The sequence below is a fragment of the Rattus norvegicus genome, chromosome 10 (assembly GCF_036323735.1).
Source record: "Rattus norvegicus strain BN/NHsdMcwi chromosome 10, GRCr8, whole genome shotgun sequence".
NCBI classification, from domain to species: domain Eukaryota; kingdom Metazoa; phylum Chordata; class Mammalia; order Rodentia; family Muridae; genus Rattus; species Rattus norvegicus.
The window spans coordinates 101,747,715-101,764,714 of NC_086028.1; the positions used below are offsets into that span (position 1 = coordinate 101,747,715).

A 17,000-nucleotide genomic window follows, 5' to 3' on the forward strand; every position below is an offset into this window, starting at 1 on the left:
CACCGTATTTTTAAAAAATATCAACTAAAAAAAATATCAACTAGAAGGCAAAACAGGGCAAAAAGGCAAAAACTTTGAAGTAGAGGGATGTAGCTCGGTAGTGGATAGCACATGCATTCAAAGAGACACAGAAAAATAAATAAATCTAATTCATCTTTAAAAAAAATAAATGGGGGGCTGGAGAGATGGCTCAGTGGTTAAGAGCACTGACTGCTCTTCCAGAGGTCCTGAGCTCAATTCCCAGCACCCACATGGTGGCTCACAACAATCTGTAATGGGATCTGATGCCCTCTTCTGGTGTGTCTGAGGACAGTGACAGTGTACTCACATACATAAAATAAATCATTAAAAAAAAAATAAAAAGGGAAGCTGGAGAGATGGCTAAGCCATTAAGAGCACTGTGAGACCCTGTCTCAAGGGGGGTAAGGGGGGATGGGGAGGGGTAATGGGACAGAATTGAGGGGACAGGATGGCTGAAGGACTTTAGTAAACACCTATAATCCCAGCACCTAAGAAGCAAAATAATACCGAATTCTAGCCAGGTGTGGTGGCACATACCTTTAATCCCAGAACTCAGGAGTTGGAAACAGACAGATCTCTTTGGAGGCCAGAAGATCTGGAGTCCAAGGTCATCCCTAGTTTATACTAGGTAAGATCCTATGTCAAAAAACGAACGATCCAAACAATAACAAAATCTGATGGCTAATTTCTTTTGACAGCCTGCTTTTTGAAAACACTTCAATACAGCAATTTTTTTTGTGCATAAACCAAAACACAAGACAAGTCTTGTGACCTTTGGAACTGGCTGAAATGGAAAAGTCAGAGGCCATGGCCCGCTACCAGGCACCATGCTATTGTGACAGAGTTGAACGCAACGGCCCCTTCTGTGCTGACATTCTCTACCCACCACACTTCGAAATCTGACAGTCCACCATTCTGTTCAGTGGACCTTGAGTCACTGACTCAACCTGGCTGAACTCCAGTGGCAACAGGGCTGTGACTTTCTCTTTGGTTCCTTTATGTCTAAAGTGCCCAGTGCTGAGCCTGATACTTGGGAGTGGGGATTAAAGGTTTGCCCTCACTATCAGGCCTCCATTAGTTCAGCTGCCATTAAAGGACTCTCGTTTGTGTAATGGGCCAGAAAGATAAAAAGCCTCAAGGCTCCTACCATCTGGTTGGGAGGCAGACAATCTCGTACCTGACCTCCTCTAATCGAATTAAGCCCTGAGCTTGCTGAGGAGTGGGGCTCTTAGATTTTAGTCAGGATCACAATGTGTAACCCAGGTCGGCCTAAAACTTTTTTTTTTAAATTTATTTACAGGGCTACAATAGTGAAATAGTGAGACCCTGTCTTAAGCACGCACATGCCCCCCCCCACACTAATTAAAGTCTGGTGTGGTGGGAGACACCTTGAATTCCAGCACTCAGGAGTCAGTGGCTGGAGGATCTTTGTGAGTTCAAGGCCAATTGAGACTAGATCTGTCACCCTGGCAATCCTGGAATTCACTATGTAGACCAGGTTAACTTTGAGTCTCAGAGAACTCAGACATCCACCTGCCTCTGTCCCTCTAGTGCTGGGATTAAATACCATGTCTGCTTTTTCTTTCTTTCTTTTTTTTTTAAGATTTATTTATTATTATATATAAGTACACTGTAGCTGTCTTCAGATACACCAGAAGAGGGCAGCAGATCCCATTACAGATGGTTGTGAGCCACCATGTGGTTGCTGGGAATTGAACTCAGGACCTCTGGAAGAGCAGTCAGTGCTCTTAACCGCTGAGCCATCTCTCCAGCCCCGATGTCTGTTCTTATTTTTATTTATTTTTTACTTTTTGGTTGGTTGATTTTGGTTTTAGGAGTCAGGGTTTCTCTGTGTAGCACTGGCTGCCCTGGAACTAACTCTATAGAGCAGGTAGGCCTCCAGCTCAGAGAGGTGCCTGTCTCTTGTCTCCTAAATGCTGGGATTAAAGGTATGTGCCACCACTGTGCGGCTGGCTTTGAACTTCCTAAGCTTCCTGCTTGGGCTTCCCCAATGCTTGAATTATAGGTATATGCTCTGTGGAGGGTTTGAGTGAAAAGTTGCCTTCATGTGCGCACATAGCTGTTCCCTTTCCATAACACTGTTTGGGGAAGGTTATGAAGTTAGGAGGTGGAGTCGGCCAGGACGTATGTCACTGAGAGTGGCTTTGAAAATATCTAGCCAAGCATGGCATGGGAGCACAGCCTTTAATCTCAGCACTGGAAGCAAGAGGCAGCCAGATCTCTGAGTTCAAGGCCAGCCTAGTTTACAGAAGGAGTTCTAGGACATCCAGGGCTACAGAGAAACCCTGTCTCAAGAAAATAAAAAAACAAACAAACAAACAAAAACAAAAGCCAAGATTGTGGTACGCCTTTAATCCCCATAATAGTAAGAATTTGAGGCCAGCCTGGGCTACATAGTGAGTTTCCAGGCTACACAAGTCTACATAGAGGGGGGCCCTACTTCCTTTTAAAATTTGTCTTGTTACAGGAAATTTATTCAGAAGGAAGTCTGCTTTGACCTTTGACTCTCCTCCCATTTCCTTGCCAGAAGCCACAGGACTGTAGAAAGCTAGCATCTTAATTTGGATACTGCATCTCCAAGGTCTGCCTCTGCTCTGCTGACCAGGAAACTTACATCAGCACAGCCAGGAGGAGAGACGACATGGTACCACTCATCCCCAAAGCATCTGGCGCAGAATGGGAATACCGCCTATGCTGGCCACATTAGCTGGTAGTCTATGTCAGCCTAGAGGTGGCTAAGGATAATGTGTCCAGACTAGGACGGGTGCCCCAAAGATGCCTCTTCTGTAAAAAACCTTTGGCCTCCCAATCCAAAGCTAAATGTGCATCTCTTGGGGCTTTCTCTCTCTCTCTCTCTTTTTTTTTTTTTTTTTTTTTTTTTTTTCGGAGCTGGGGACCGAACGCAGGGCCTTGAGCTTGCTAGGCAAGCGCTCTATCACTGAGATAAATCCCCAACCCTTGCCAGATTTCTTAATTCCACCTGTGGCCAGGGCACCCTTCCCCCCCTGGCCTTGACTTTCAGCTCCTCTAGTTTCATCTGTTCCTCCTTTTGTTTTCTGCTTGAAAGCCTTATCTTCTTCGTCCATCTCCTTGGCCTGCTTCTTGGGCTGTTTAAGGGGCTTCTTTTTGCCACCTTCGCGGCCCGACATGGCGCCTCCTGCCCCTTCACCAGACCCTGATCCTTAGCCCAAGATTTTTATTTTGAAATAATGTTTAGGTGTGTAACTACATGTGAGCGCATGGGCCCAGAGAGACCAAAGGTATTGGATCCGCTGGAGCTGAAGTTATACAGATCAGTACTGAGCAGCCGTCTCTCCAGCCCTTCAAGTCTTTCTTTTTTCTTTTTTTTTTTTTCTTTTTCTTTTTTTTCGGAGCTGGGGACCGAACCCAGGGCCTTGCGCTCGCTAGGCAAGCGCTCTACCGCTGAGCTAAATCCCCAACCCAAGTCGTTCTAGAATAGACTCAATTTCTTTTTCTTTCAATCCAAAAGAGCTGTGTGGGGATGGAGAGAAGGCTCAGCGGTTAAGAGCACTGACTGCTCTTCCTGGAGGGCCTGAGTTCAAATCCCAGCAACCACATGATGGCTCACAACCATCTGTAACGGGATCTGATGCCCTCTTCTGGTGTGTCTGAAGACGGCTACAGTATACTCATATATATATATATATATATATATATATATATATATATATATATATATATATATATTTTTTTTTTTTTAAAGAAAAAGACATGAGAAGGGGGCTTCCAAGCCTATTCTGTCTGCCATCCTCACATCTCGTGAATACTGTTGGGTGCTGCAGCCTCTGCTCTGTCTATAAAGTGACCAAGATGCAAAGGCTAGTCTTCCCTCAGTGGACAGTAAGAGGTCCCAGAGCCTACAGGATGCTCTGCATCTGGAAGAGGACAGTAAGCCGAGAGGCTGGTTCTTTCCACTAGTGAGATCTGACTCTGGCCCTGATCCTGTCCCTCCACTGTACCCCTTTCCAGATCATCTGTGACCTAGCTCCTCCGGCAGCTCAGCCTCACCGAAGCGCTCAGCGCTCTCCCCTTGCTTCTCCCACAGTATCTGCAGAGCCTCCTAGCTCTCTCTGTGGGGAAGAGAAATTGTTCTCCTCAGGACCGGTGGTGGAAGTGCTACTTTGAGGTTTGTCTGGGCTGTGAAGACTGGCTCTACGTGGCATGGTGCTTGGGTGAGAATGGGACAAGCTGGGCACTTCACAGGAAGTTCCCGCTCTTTGCATGGAGTAGTGCTGGGACTCTGAGGGTCAGTGAGCAGGACCATGACAAGGAGGGACAGCGCCATCTTCTGACTCTTCATCAGACATTCCCACAGCGCTCACCTAGGCTGCAGTTCTACATTCCTCAGACCAGGAGTAAGAACATAAAGCCACCAACCACCAGGCTCAGAGTGCCTGAAAACAGCCTCAACTGCCTGGGAAGTGGTGGGGCACTTGGGAAGCTGAAGCAGGTGGTTCTCTCTGAGTTCTAGGTCAGCCTGGTCTACAGAGCAAGCTCCTGGACAGTCAGGGCTGCACACGCAGACACACAAAGCCAGGTGGCGGTGGTGTATGCCTTTAATCTCAGCACTTAGGAGATGGCAACAGGCAGATTGACTTCAAGGCCAGCCTGGTCTACATAGTTAGTTCCAGGACAACCAGGGCTATGCAGAGACACCCTGTCTTGAACTGGAAAAAGCAAAACCCAGCCTCAATTTTTCTCCACAGAGTGCTACAGATTTGGGTTGTCTTTTTGTCCTAACTTTGGCCATGGGACAGTCGCTTTTTTTTTTTTTTTTAAACATACTAGTCTTGGGGCTGGGGATTTAGCTCAGTGGTAGAGCGCTTACCTAGGAAGCGCAAGGCAGGCCCTGGGTTCGGTCCCCAGCTCCGAAAAAAAGAACCAAAAAAAAAAAACAAAAAAAAAAAACATACTAGTCTTTTTTTTTTTTTTTTTTTTTTTTATTCATTTATTATATATAAGTACACTGTAGCTGTCTTCAGATACACCAGAAGAGGGCACCAGATCTCATTACAGATGGTTGTGAGCCACCATGTGGTTGCTGGGAATTGAACTCATGACCTCTGGAAGAGCAGTCAGGTGCTCTTAACCGCTGAGCCATCTCTCCAGCCCGGGACAGTCGCTTTAAGGAATTGTTTACACCCAAATGTTGACCACAAGTCAGCCCAGACAGATGGAGTGGTTCATAGGGGTGACATCTCCCTAAAGAAGGGACCCAATGAAGGTTTAACCACCACTGAAGGTAGGAGGGAAGCAATGAGGACCCCAAGGAAGCTTCAGAAAGAGAAGTGAACTGTTTCATTTAGTGAGGTGACAAATATTCTTACCCGAAGGGTTCATGAGATAAGGGAAAGGACTGAGTACCCAAAGTGGATATTCTAGGTTCTTATGCCCAGCTGCAGAAAGGCCAGAATCAGCCCTGCTCAGTGATGGTTAAATCTGTAGTGAGGCAAAAACGGAAGGGCCAGACCATGGGTTTCTTTCTTGTTTAATTAACAGCTATGTCCTGCTGCCATGTTCCTCCCTCTGCCCCTCTACCTAGTTCCAGATCTTCAGATTAAGTTTGGATGCCCTCCACCAGGCAATCAAGTGTTTTCAAGGAATCCAGGAAGAGGCAGACATCTGGCTAAGGGCATGGCTTGCTTTTTTTTTTTTTTTTTTTTTTTTTGGTTCTTTTTTTCGGAGCTGGGGACCGAACCCAGGGCCTTGAGCTTCCTAGGTAAGCACTCTAACCACTGAGCTAAATCCCCAGCCCCCTGCATGGCTTGCTCTTAACTGGCCACTCTTGGGACTTGTCCTGCTGCTGGTACCTCACTTCTAGGCCAGCCACTGGCAAATCAGTTTGAGTGGGTGAGGACAAGAAGTACTGGGAGTCCTGAGCAAGCCAGTCCTTGGCTGGAAGGCCTAGCTTCTGCACCTTTCAATGGCAACATCTTCACTCACAAGCGGCAGGCCCACCCAGTCTTCCTTTCTCCTGCCTTCCTTTCCTTTCTTTTTCCCCTTTTCCCCCCTCCCTCCTTTCCCTTTCTGTTACTGGTAGACACTGAGGCAACATTCCTAGTTCAAATTTAAAGGACAAAAAATAAAATAAAATAAAATCAAGGACAGGGCTGGAGAGGGCTCAGTGGTTAAGAGCACTGATACTCTTCTTTAGGTCCTGAGTTCAATTCGTAGTAATCATAGGGTGGCACACAACTGTCTGAATCGGGATCTGATGCCCTCTTCTGGTGTGTATGAAGACACACTTTTTTGACACTTGCCCCTACATTTAAAGCTTACTACTCCACTATATTTGCCAGATACAGGAAGATGACTATTAAAGAGGCAAAGAATAAACTAAACTGCCACTGTCCTGGGCAAACCATATACTGTAACCAGCCCATCTCCTTACTCGGGAGTCCTCCCTACCTGCTCAATCAGAAAGCAAACCTCTCACAGCTGGGGATGTACGGTGGCGTGCTTATCTAACAAGGTCAGAGCTCAGACTACACTGCACATACAAGAGCAAAGCTTCCCTGGACATTTTGTGAAAGTTTCAACTTTCCCTTTTATTAGATTCCAGTCTACGGATATCCTGTATAGGCAGCTGTCTAGGACCAAAAATAACCTATGCTCGGGCTTGTCTATGCCCAAGCTGCAGTTTAGTCGCCTTTGGACTTTCCAATAACATACTCCAAGCCAGAAACGTGGTTACTATTATCAGTGGCAACTCAGCAAGCCAATCCTCAGGGCTGCCTGCCTTCTTCCCAGCTCAGACAGAATAATGTGGTCAGAACTGTCATGATTGTACTGGACCATACCACTGCTCCTTCCCATATCATGCCCATTGAAATCCGTACTTTGACTCTCATCCAAAGGGACCTAAAGTTCTAGGTGTGGCAGGCACCACACACCTTGTAATGCCCAGTACTTAGGAGGCTGAGGCAGCTGTCCAGCCAGTCTGGGATACGTGCAAAAACTCTTACACTTCTTTAGCTACTATAGTTTCACTAGAATGCTTTGCTGGATAGACTCGGGTCCATTTTCATACTAATGCATACTAGCACTCCAGTTCCTTAGCAATGTGTATCAATGAGTCATCAAATACACAGAAAAGTAGTAGTTGGAAGGGGCTCAACCATGAGTAACAGGAGCTAAAATCAACTATATATGTGTGTAAAAAAAAAAAAACTCCACACCAAGTAGTGGTTACACCATTGGTAAAGGCAGAGGGGTCTTGAGCTGGAAGCCAACCTGCTTCACGGAGGTTATTCTAGGACAACCAAGGCTACAGAGACACTGTACTCCCCAAGGGGAAAAACCCAAACCTACTCATTTATTTTTGTATTAAGCCCACCCATGTACCACAAACATGGATTTTTGTCAGATTCATGAATTCGGTGATGCCACTTTTAGTATATTGGCTGTTCATATGCTTTTTTTTTTTTGTTCTTTTTTTCAGAGCTGGGGATCGAACCCAGGGCCTTGCGCTTCCTAGGCAAGCGCTCTACTACTGAGCTAAATCCCCAACCCCCATATGCTTTCTATAGTTAAATATCCTTTCCACCAAGCAAAAAGCTGGAACTAAGATCTAGATATCAAATGTATGAAATGCTTTGTATAGTCAAATTTAGGTTTGACACTTAGTTGAATAAACAAGTTTATTTGTAAATTTAGTCAACATACATAATTGACCTAAAAACTTCAATAGGATACTTTTAAAAACCACTTGAAGGCCATCTCTATAAAAGGGATTTTTTTGCCAGGATAGTAACCAGGTGTAACCTAACCCATCTTCATTGGCAGAGTCCAATAAGCTCAAGCTGTACTCTTACCCCCATGTTTATAAACTCCACAAGGAAAAGCAAACCTTGTACAGTTTTCCCCCTTAAAGATTAAAAACAAAACCAAACTCAGTCTAGGCGTAAGACCAAACACAATGAAAAGCTCACTAACTAGATTAGGAACAGATGATGCTGGTGTGAATAGCTTGTTGTTTTACTCTAGAGCCCTTAAAGAAAATCCCCGTTAGTGTTTTGTGTTACCAGCCAGAGGGTCAGGGGTTAGTGAACATGTGGTAGAATGAGGACTTATGCAAGGTTTAATACGCATAGCATTCTTCTACTTTGTTAAAAACAAATGCAGTCTAGTCAGAAATACCAACTGGACTAAATTACACACACCTTAATGACAAGACTCCCCACCACTTGTGAATGTAAAACATTTAATTTAAAAATGTTGAACACTACAATATATAAAATAGCTATTATAAATGCACATAGTGTATTCTATAGCTGCCAGGTTTACTTTTTTTTTTTAAAGGAAACTGTTACACTGTGGCTAAAACTTGTATCTTCAACCTTTGAAAAAGCCCACATTCTATCACAGTGATGTATGGTTAAACACTTGGATCAAGTCATAACCAGTTTTATTGCAAAAGGACCCTGTACACATTTATCAATTCTAGTACCTTAATAGCTACCCAACAAGTCATTAACATACAGAAACATGCATCATGAGAAGCAAGAAGTATCACCCATCCCTTCTGCATATTAGCAACTTGTCACTCCTGAGCCACAGTGCTCACATCACTGAGGTCTGTGAACAGTCACTCTTTCCATTCATCCTGAGTGAAAGATGGAATGACTTAAGTACAAATGCAACATATTATAAACAATTTCTTACAAAAAAAGTCACAAATTAAACCAAAGTATTTTACAGAATTTACTACAAAATGCCATAAAAATCGCTTCAACTTAAGCTCTCTCCCCCCGTATCCGGCGAGCCAACTGGATGTCTTTGGGCATGATGGTGACTCTCTTGGCGTGGATGGCACACAGATTGGTATCTTCAAACAACCCCACCAGGTATGCCTCGCTAGCCTCCTGTTGAGGACAAGAGCCACAGCATTAACACTCCCCACTGGAGCAATCGAGCCGCCGCCCGCAGTGCCAAAGCCTTTTGTTCCTTTACCTGAAGGGCACCGATGGCTGCACTTTGAAACCTCAAGTCGGTTTTGAAATCCTGGGCGATCTCCCTCACCAACCTCTGGAAGGGTAGCTTCCGGATGAGCAGCTCAGTCGATTTCTGGTAACGACGGATCTCTCTTAGAGCCACGGTCCCGGGCCTGCGGTCACCAGAGAAAGGAGGGCGTCAACGGACAGGGAGAAGAGGGGATAGCGCCGGCTCCAGAAGACGGCGGCCAAGTCATTGTTTCCAGCTCTCTGCCTACCTGTAGCGATGAGGTTTCTTCACCCCGCCAGTAGAGGGCGCGCTTTTCCGGGCCGCCTTGGTGGCCAGCTGTTTGCGGGGGGCTTTCCCTCCGGTGGACTTCCTAGCGGTCTGCTTGGTTCGGGCCATCTTCTCTCACCTGCGAGACAAGCGACGTTCAAGCTCAGGTCACTTGGCTCCCGCTGCCAGGCGCCCCTCCTCGCCGCAGCAGATGGCGGCGGCCGCCGCCGCCGCCGCCTCCTCCCCCTCCCCTAATGACTCAGGCTGCGCCGAGCCGCGGCCTCCCCCGGGAGGGGGAGCGCGGGGAGGAGCCACTTCCCGCTCCACGGGCAGCCGGGAACCCCGCGTCGGGACCTGTGAGTCACCACCGGGAAGTAGACAGGACCGTGGTGGCGGAACCCAACCTCCCGGCCAACCCGCCCTCCCAGGCTGTTTCACCGTTCCGACCGCCGGCTGCCTAAGACCGCGGGTCCCCAAAGCCGCGGAGCCTTCAGCCGCCGGCAGAACCGCGAACTCACCCAAAGCTGAAGTCTGAGGCCCTTGCTGGGACCGACGCGCCGCTGTAAGCGCTCGAACAAGCGCCGCAATCGCAGAGCAGAACAAGACGAAGCTCCTCCAACGAACGACCAAACCGCTCTGCGCTCCAAGCCCCCCGACGCCTCCATATTTATAGAGACGCTTCACGCTGCGTCAGTGCGTCACAGAACCCTTATTTGCATACACCAACGACTTTTTCGATTGGCGGGAGCTTTCGCCGACGCGCTGACATCTCCCGACACAAAGGCCGTACTTCGGGCTCGTTTCCTGATTGGCTGGTGTTTAGGCCACTGATTGGCTGTTAAAGTTGCTTCATGATTGGATGGATGCAAAGAGAAATAGACGAATCAGAGTTTAGCACTAAGCAGCCCTTCTGATTGGACAAAATGGAGCTATGTTTGGATCCTTCTCTTGGTTCCAAAGCTCTACAATAGAAAGTCAATGCAAATGAATTGCACTAGTCTCCTGGAATTAAAGAAAGTCGGGCCCGCGAGAGTCTACGATTTTTTTACATCAAGAGACCGTTTTACAGAGATTTTGCATAAATATAATAAATAATAATAATAATAATAATAATAATAATAATTTTAATGCAGAATACAATTATTCCCTGAATAATTTACTTTTTGTAATTTTGATCGTTTAGTATACTGTGAGAAATGTAATACAGTCAGTCATGTTACAGCATATAGTGTTTTGTGCACTGTAAACACACATTTTAAAGCATAGAGCAATTGTTTGGTGGGGAAGGGTAATAGATACAAAGAATAAAAATTCAAAAAATTATTTCAGAGTTTGGTGGTGGTGTAGGCCTTTAATCTCAGCTTTTAGGAGGCTCAGAGGCAAGCAGATTTCTGTGAATATGAGGCCAGCTTGATCCACATGGAGGGTTCCAAGCCAAGCAGACCTACTTTTATAAATCCTGGGGTTTTTTTTCTCCAGTGCTCACATGTAATATTAGGAGATGGAAGCAGCATCCAAAATTCAAGGTCATCCATAGCTACATAATACAAAGTCAGTCTGGGATATGGAAAACACTGTTTCAATAAAAAAAAATACAAAAGAAAATGGATCATTCCTTTACTCCCAGCACTCTGGAGGCAGGCAAATCCATGGCAGTTGAAGGGCAGGACAAGACCAGGTAAAGCTACAGAGTGAGACCGTGTCTCAAAACAAAACAACAGAGCCCTATGTTTTTGTATGTTTAATTCAGGCCATCTCAAAATATTTTATTTCAACGTACTTAGAGTTAATAAGAAGTTGTTGGGGGGTTGGGGATTTAGCTCAGTGGTAGAGCGCTTGCCTAGGAAGCGCAAGGCCCTGGGTTTGGTGTCCAGCTCCGAAAAAAAAGAACAAAAAAAAAAAAAAAAAAAGAAGTTGTTGGGCACGATGGCACACACATTTCTTTAATGCCAGCAACCTGGAGACAGAGGCAAGTGACTTTGGGGCCAGCCTGGTTTACACAGGAATTACAGAACAGCCAGAGCTATTTAGTGAGATTCTGTCTAAAAAACAAACAAACAAACAAACAAAAAAAAAACAACCAAAGTAGAAGTGATTACCTGATTGTATATTCCTCGAACTATTTAATTCAACTGCCTGAAATAAATACACCGGGAGAGGCAACAATCCCAAGAGGGTATCATGTCCATAAGAAGAAAATTTAAAGAGTGGGTTTCCTCATGTAATATTTGCTAATTATTATTTCTGACAAAAACCTGACAGATTTTAGAAACACTAATATTTTAGATTGTTTTGTTTTGTATTTTGTAAACAGGATTTCTCTGTGTAGCTTTGGCTGTCCTGGAACTTGCTCTGTAGACCAGGCTGGCCTAAAACCTAGGGTTTCGCCTATTTCTACCTCCCAAATGCTGGGATTGAAGGTGTATGCCATCACGCCTAGCTAGATTTATTTATTTTATGTGTATGAATGTTTTGCCTGGTGCCCACAGAAGTCAGAATAGGGCATTGGATTTATGGTTGGTTATGAGCCACCATGTATGTCTCCAGCATTATTAAAGATATCACTCTTGGGGGAGGGATTGGGGTTGGGAAAGTGTCAGGGCTCCAAGGCAGATCCTCCAGTTTGAGGCCAGCCTGGTCAACAGAACAAGTTCCAGGATAGCTAGGGTTGCATAGAGAAACCCTGTCTCAGAAAAAAAAAAAAAAATCCCAGTCTTTACTCTTGCTTACTGAACTGTCTTCAGTATACTAAAATAATCAAATATAAGAGACCAAAGCAAGCTTAAGGATTACCAGTCAAAGCCCAGAAGATCGAGACAGGCTGCCGGCAAGTCCCCATCTTCCTGCCTTGGTGGTTTTAAGTGCGGGACTTACAGCTGTGACCACCACAGGTAATTATTGATTGGTTTATTTAAGACTTAATCTTCACTTGTAACCCAGGCTGGCCTTATATCACCATCTTGTCTCAGGCACCCAAGGGCACTGCCATAACCAGACATATGTGAAAACCATAATGACTCTAGAAAGAGGAGTCACAGCTAAGGTCGTATGTGTGTTAACATGTGCGTTCCTTCCTGTGCCAACACAGTGGAGAACACATTTCCCACAGATCTGTAACTCGTGCTTGTTGGGGGTCTTCTTTGGAAGGAGGCTTTCGATGCCAGCATTCCATGGGCAGAGCATCTTTGTGGGTTCAAGGCCAGCCTGGTCTATATAGTGAAACCCTGTTCACAAAAGAAGAAAGTGCATGTCCTCTTCGGAAGCTCTCAGGATGGAACGCTGTCAGCTCTCGAGTTAACTTGTTTCACGGTAGGAACAGCTGAATATTTGACGAGGCGAATCTCAAGAAACAGTTGTGTGACAGGGTCTCCCGTGCTACAGCTGGCCCCAAGGTCAACGTGTAGCAGTATTAGTGGCATAGAAAATGCATGGTTTGAAAAGAAGGAAGAGGCATCTTGGACGCAGTCTCTGATCAGATAATTCCTCCCAAAGTTTTAAACATTTAGGCGATTTCTTTTGGTAATGCTCCCGAGCTTAGTCCTAGCTGAGTGAGCGCTTAGTTGCTGAGCTGCACCCTGATTCCGTGAGTTTTTCAGACTGGGCCTCCTTAATTAGGTCGGATTGGCCCTGAACCCCCCAAGAGAGATACTGCTTTTGCCTCCAGAGTCTGGGATTTCAGATGGGTGAGGCAGGCCACGTGCCTGCTCCTGTGTGTCTCGCTCAGTAGCCCAGGGTATCCTGAGCATCATTATGTATGCCAGTATGCCTTGATCTTGTGGCTATCCTCCTGCCTCAGTCTTCTGAGGGGTGAGATTGTGAGATCCACCACACTTGGCTCTGGAGTTCTCTTAACAAGTACCATACAGCTCTGATTATTATACCTAATTTGTTATTGTTCTTGGAGATAGGGTTCGAGCAGCTCAGGTTGACTTCTGTCTATCCATCCATCCATCTACAGGGTTTCTCTGTGTAACACTGCCTGTACTGGAACTGGCTCAGCAGACCAGGCTGGCCTCAGACTCAGGGATCGCCTGTCTCCGAATGCTGTGATTAAAGGCCTGTGCTACCACGCCCACCTGCCCGCCCGCCTGCCTGCCTGCCTGCCTGCCTGCCTGCCTTCCTTCCTCCTTCCTTTTCTCTCCCTCCCCTCCGACCTCTTCTTTTTCCCTTCACCACTATGATGACTGGACTCACAGTGCTCCATCTGACTCTTATGCCTGGCTCCCACACAAGTAGTCCAGGATGGTCTTCAATTTGTGGCAATCCTCCTGCCTCTGCTTTAGTGCTAGGATCACATGCATTTGTGGAAAAAAATTACCCAGCTATTTTTCTCTAGGTTTTATTACTTTTCAAAGGAAATCTAAAGCCTGATACAGGAAAGAACAAGGTGAGGGTGTGATTCATTCATCCATCGAGGAGAGACTAGAGAAGCACATCAATCCTTCCGTGGAGAGTTACAGTTTTGTTTTGTTTTGTTTTTTCTTTCCTGAATTGACCAATGGGAGGGGGGGCAGCAAGGGAAAGGGGAGGAGCTGAAAGTACAGTGTGATCAACATCTGACAACCAAGGGGAGGGTCCTGAGCTGGGTGCACTTGCCTGAGGTGCTGAGGTGAGGTCCTGGGCCTGATCCCAAGGCACCACTGCCATCAGAGCGACAGGAAGCACAGCACCATCTGGGCTGCTGTCCTGTTTTTGTCCTGTCCCTGTTCCTTGTGAACTTGCCGAGTGACTTTCTGCGAGTTGCCTAACTTTCCCAGGTTTCGATTTCCTCTCCAGGAAATTAAGTAATTTGGATGATATCATCTTCTAATTATACAGTACGTGCTCCTGATATAAACTCTTATCATTAAAAATTAAATCTACGAGATGAGGGTTCTGCAGTGACTTCACACCTGGGGATTCCAAGGGACAGCATCTAAATCGATTCCTTGGATTTCGCCGTAAGAAGAAGCCGTTCATTTCTATTTGTCCTTATGCAATTGTTCGTCTTCAGTTACCTCTAGTGGCAAAACAGTTGACTTAGCCCGTTTAGGGAAGACCGGTTTGTCGGCTTTGCAAGCTGACAGATCGGCTTCCAGTGAGAGGTTTCACAGAACCAGATCAAAAACTAACAATTTCCATTTACCCCACCCTCACTCAACCTTAAGGTTATCCGAAATGAGCGTCTCCCCTCCCCTTGTGTCTTTGAGAGAGGATCTCACTGGTATTTGGCTATCCTGGAACTTGCTATGTAGACCAGGCTGACCTCAAACTCAGGGATCCACGTCTTCTGTGTCCAAGTGCTAAGATTAAAGGTATGCACCAACAACTACACCCAGCTTCATTTTTTATTTTTTATTTTTATTTTTATTTATTTATTTATTTTTGGTTCTTTTTTTTCGGAGCTGGGGACCGAACCTAGTGCCTTGCGCTTCCTAGGCAAGCGCTCTACCACTGAGCTAAATCCCCAACCCCTGATTTTGGTTTCTTAAGACAAGGTTTCTCTGTAATTTTGCCTGTCTTGGAACTCACTTTGTAGATCAGGCTGGCCTGGAACCCAGAGATCTACTTGCCTCTGCCTCCTGAGCACTGGGATTAAAGGAATGAACTACCACTGCCTGGATTAAAAAGGGTCTTAAAATTATATTTTGCTTATTTATTGGTGCCACAGTACAAATATGGAGCCTGGTCTCTTCTCCCACCACACGGGGCATCAAACTGAGATCTCAGGCCTGGTAGCAAGTACCTTTAGCCCTGAGCCTACTCAGTGGGTCTCTCCCCGCCACCCCTCCCCTCCCCCAACCAGGGTCTTGCCCTAGCCTCAGGTTCATTATAACTGAGATGATTTGAGATTCCTGATCCTGCCGCTCCCGCCCCCGCCCCCCCCCCCCCCCCCCCCCGTTAGTGCTGGAATTGATAGTGACCCTACACACATCTATTTTGCTGCTGAAGACTCAGCTCAGGCTCGCTTACACCAACGGTTACTCCCCAGCCCGGGTGCGTTTCTTTAATGAGGCAATTATAAACTATCTTGATCTCATTTAACAAAACAGTAGGGGGTTTGAAGACAATGGATTTGACTAGGTGTGGTGGTGCACGCCTGGAGTCTGCTGGGGCTGCATAAGGAAGATCCTACACAAACCAAAAATTAAAAATAAAGAATTTAGGGGCTGGGGATTTAGCTCAGTGGTAGAACGCTTACCTAGGAAGCGCAAGGCCCTGGGTTCGGTCCCCAGCTCCGGGGGGGAAAAAATGGTAAAAAAAAAAAAAAAAAAAAAGAATTTAGCGCAAGGCCCTGGGTTCGGTCCCCAGCTCCGAAAAAAAGAAAAAAGAAAAAGAAAAAAAAGAATTTGACATAGACTGAAGATCGACAACAAGGCCCAGTAGGAAGTAGAACATCTGTGATGGACACTTTATTATTGCTTCTGTGTGCATGGTGTGTGTATGAGAGGGCAGTGTGGACCTATGTGGAGGTCAGAGGACAACTTCGTGGCGTGGGTTCTCTCCTTCCACCTGTACATCAGTCCCAGGGATCCAACTTAGGTTTCCAGACTCGCAAAGCAAGCGTTTTTACCCCTATGCATCTCCCTCCTATCGTTTTGTTGTTCTTGTTGGGGTTTTTAGACAAAGAGTAGCTCTGGCTAACCTAGAACTACCGCCGTATATCATTTGAACTCAGAGGTCCACATTCCTTTGCTTCCTGTGTGCTGGGATTGAGACATGTGCCACCATGTTGTTTTTTGGGATAGGGTTTTAATATGTAGCCTAGCTTGGCCTGGAACTTGTGATTTTCCTCCTTCAGGTATGTACCGCTATATCTAGCCTGTAGAAATCATTTCAGAAAACCAAATGCCTAAATGTGAGGCAATTGCCTTGTATTTTTCTGGAACAAAGAATATTTTTCCAGAAAAGGGAACCAGAGTGGACTATAACTCATTTTTTACTCAGCCCCTGGCCCTTCTAATAGAGTCTATCACGATGCTTCTCAACAATATACCAATTTACCTAAGAGACTACTCTAGATAGAGATTAAGTTCTGCCTTGGACCTTAACCTACTGGAAACAAGGTATTTGGGCCAATCACTGAGTTCAGGAGCCCAAGTGGATGGAGGGGTTCCAGGTTTCAGGGTTGGTAAATGTTAATGAAGCCCGGGAACAATATGGTGTGTTGTAGCTTTTTTTTTTTATAAAAACAAAACAAAGCTTCCTCAAATTGTCTGCTAGCCCGCATACTTTCTGTTGATATACAGGTCACTACTATATTATGAAGGTGTTGGCTGACTAGCTTGCTTGTTTGGAGGTAATGCTCTAGGCTGACTTTACAAACGGTACCAACTGTACTGGTACGGAGGCAGGGCAATTACTTCACTGTTGGCACTGTAATTACATTTGGCACATTCTCCGTGGAATCGTTTCAGGCCTCCCTAACTGATTCCTTGCCCTCCGGAGGATCCAGTTTCAAGGTAGAGTTCACCTCTGACCACACTGAAAACGCGCTAGTACTATTAAGAGTGACTAGACTACAATTACCACAAGGCATCGCGGATCCTCAGCATCCGGGACACCGTCCGCAAAGATCTCTGGGTATTGTGGTCTTGCACTTTAGCAGCGACGCTGTGCCAACGGTAAAATTTCACCCGAAAGGAGGACCACAACTCCCAGCAACCTTTGCTGCCGTGCGGGGGGTCTTCACGTTCTCGTGGCGCGGCGCAGGCGCTGTGGGTCTTCGGCGCGGACCGCGCAGACTG

At 46.0% G+C, this 17,000-nt stretch overlaps 1 protein-coding gene and 1 pseudogene across 3 annotated transcripts; both read right to left on the bottom strand.

Moving 5' to 3' along the window:
* Window positions 1-272: 272 nt before the first annotated feature.
* LOC134480904 (translation machinery-associated protein 7-like) lies at window positions 273-3,682 on the bottom strand (annotated as a pseudogene).
* A 4,007-nt stretch (window positions 3,683-7,689) lies between these two features.
* H3f3b (H3.3 histone B) lies at window positions 7,690-16,902 on the bottom strand. 3 transcript variants are annotated; one of them, XM_063268316.1, is made up of 5 exons: window positions 16,783-16,902; window positions 9,792-10,120; window positions 9,275-9,412; window positions 9,016-9,169; window positions 7,690-8,927 (listed from the first exon to the last, which is right to left on the bottom strand). In XM_063268316.1, the coding sequence occupies exons 3-5, from the start codon at window positions 9,400-9,402 to the stop codon at window positions 8,799-8,801; spliced, it is 411 nt and encodes a 136-aa protein (XP_063124386.1). In that variant the 5' UTR covers window positions 9,403-9,412; window positions 9,792-10,120; window positions 16,783-16,902; the 3' UTR covers window positions 7,690-8,798. The 3 variants fall into 3 exon arrangements, with proteins under 3 accessions (XP_063124386.1, XP_063124385.1, NP_446437.1); XM_063268315.1 differs by having other exon boundaries at window positions 9,792-10,235; window positions 16,783-16,899; NM_053985.3 differs by lacking the exon at window positions 16,783-16,902 and having other exon boundaries at window positions 9,792-9,922.
* Window positions 16,903-17,000: the final 98 nt, after the last annotated feature.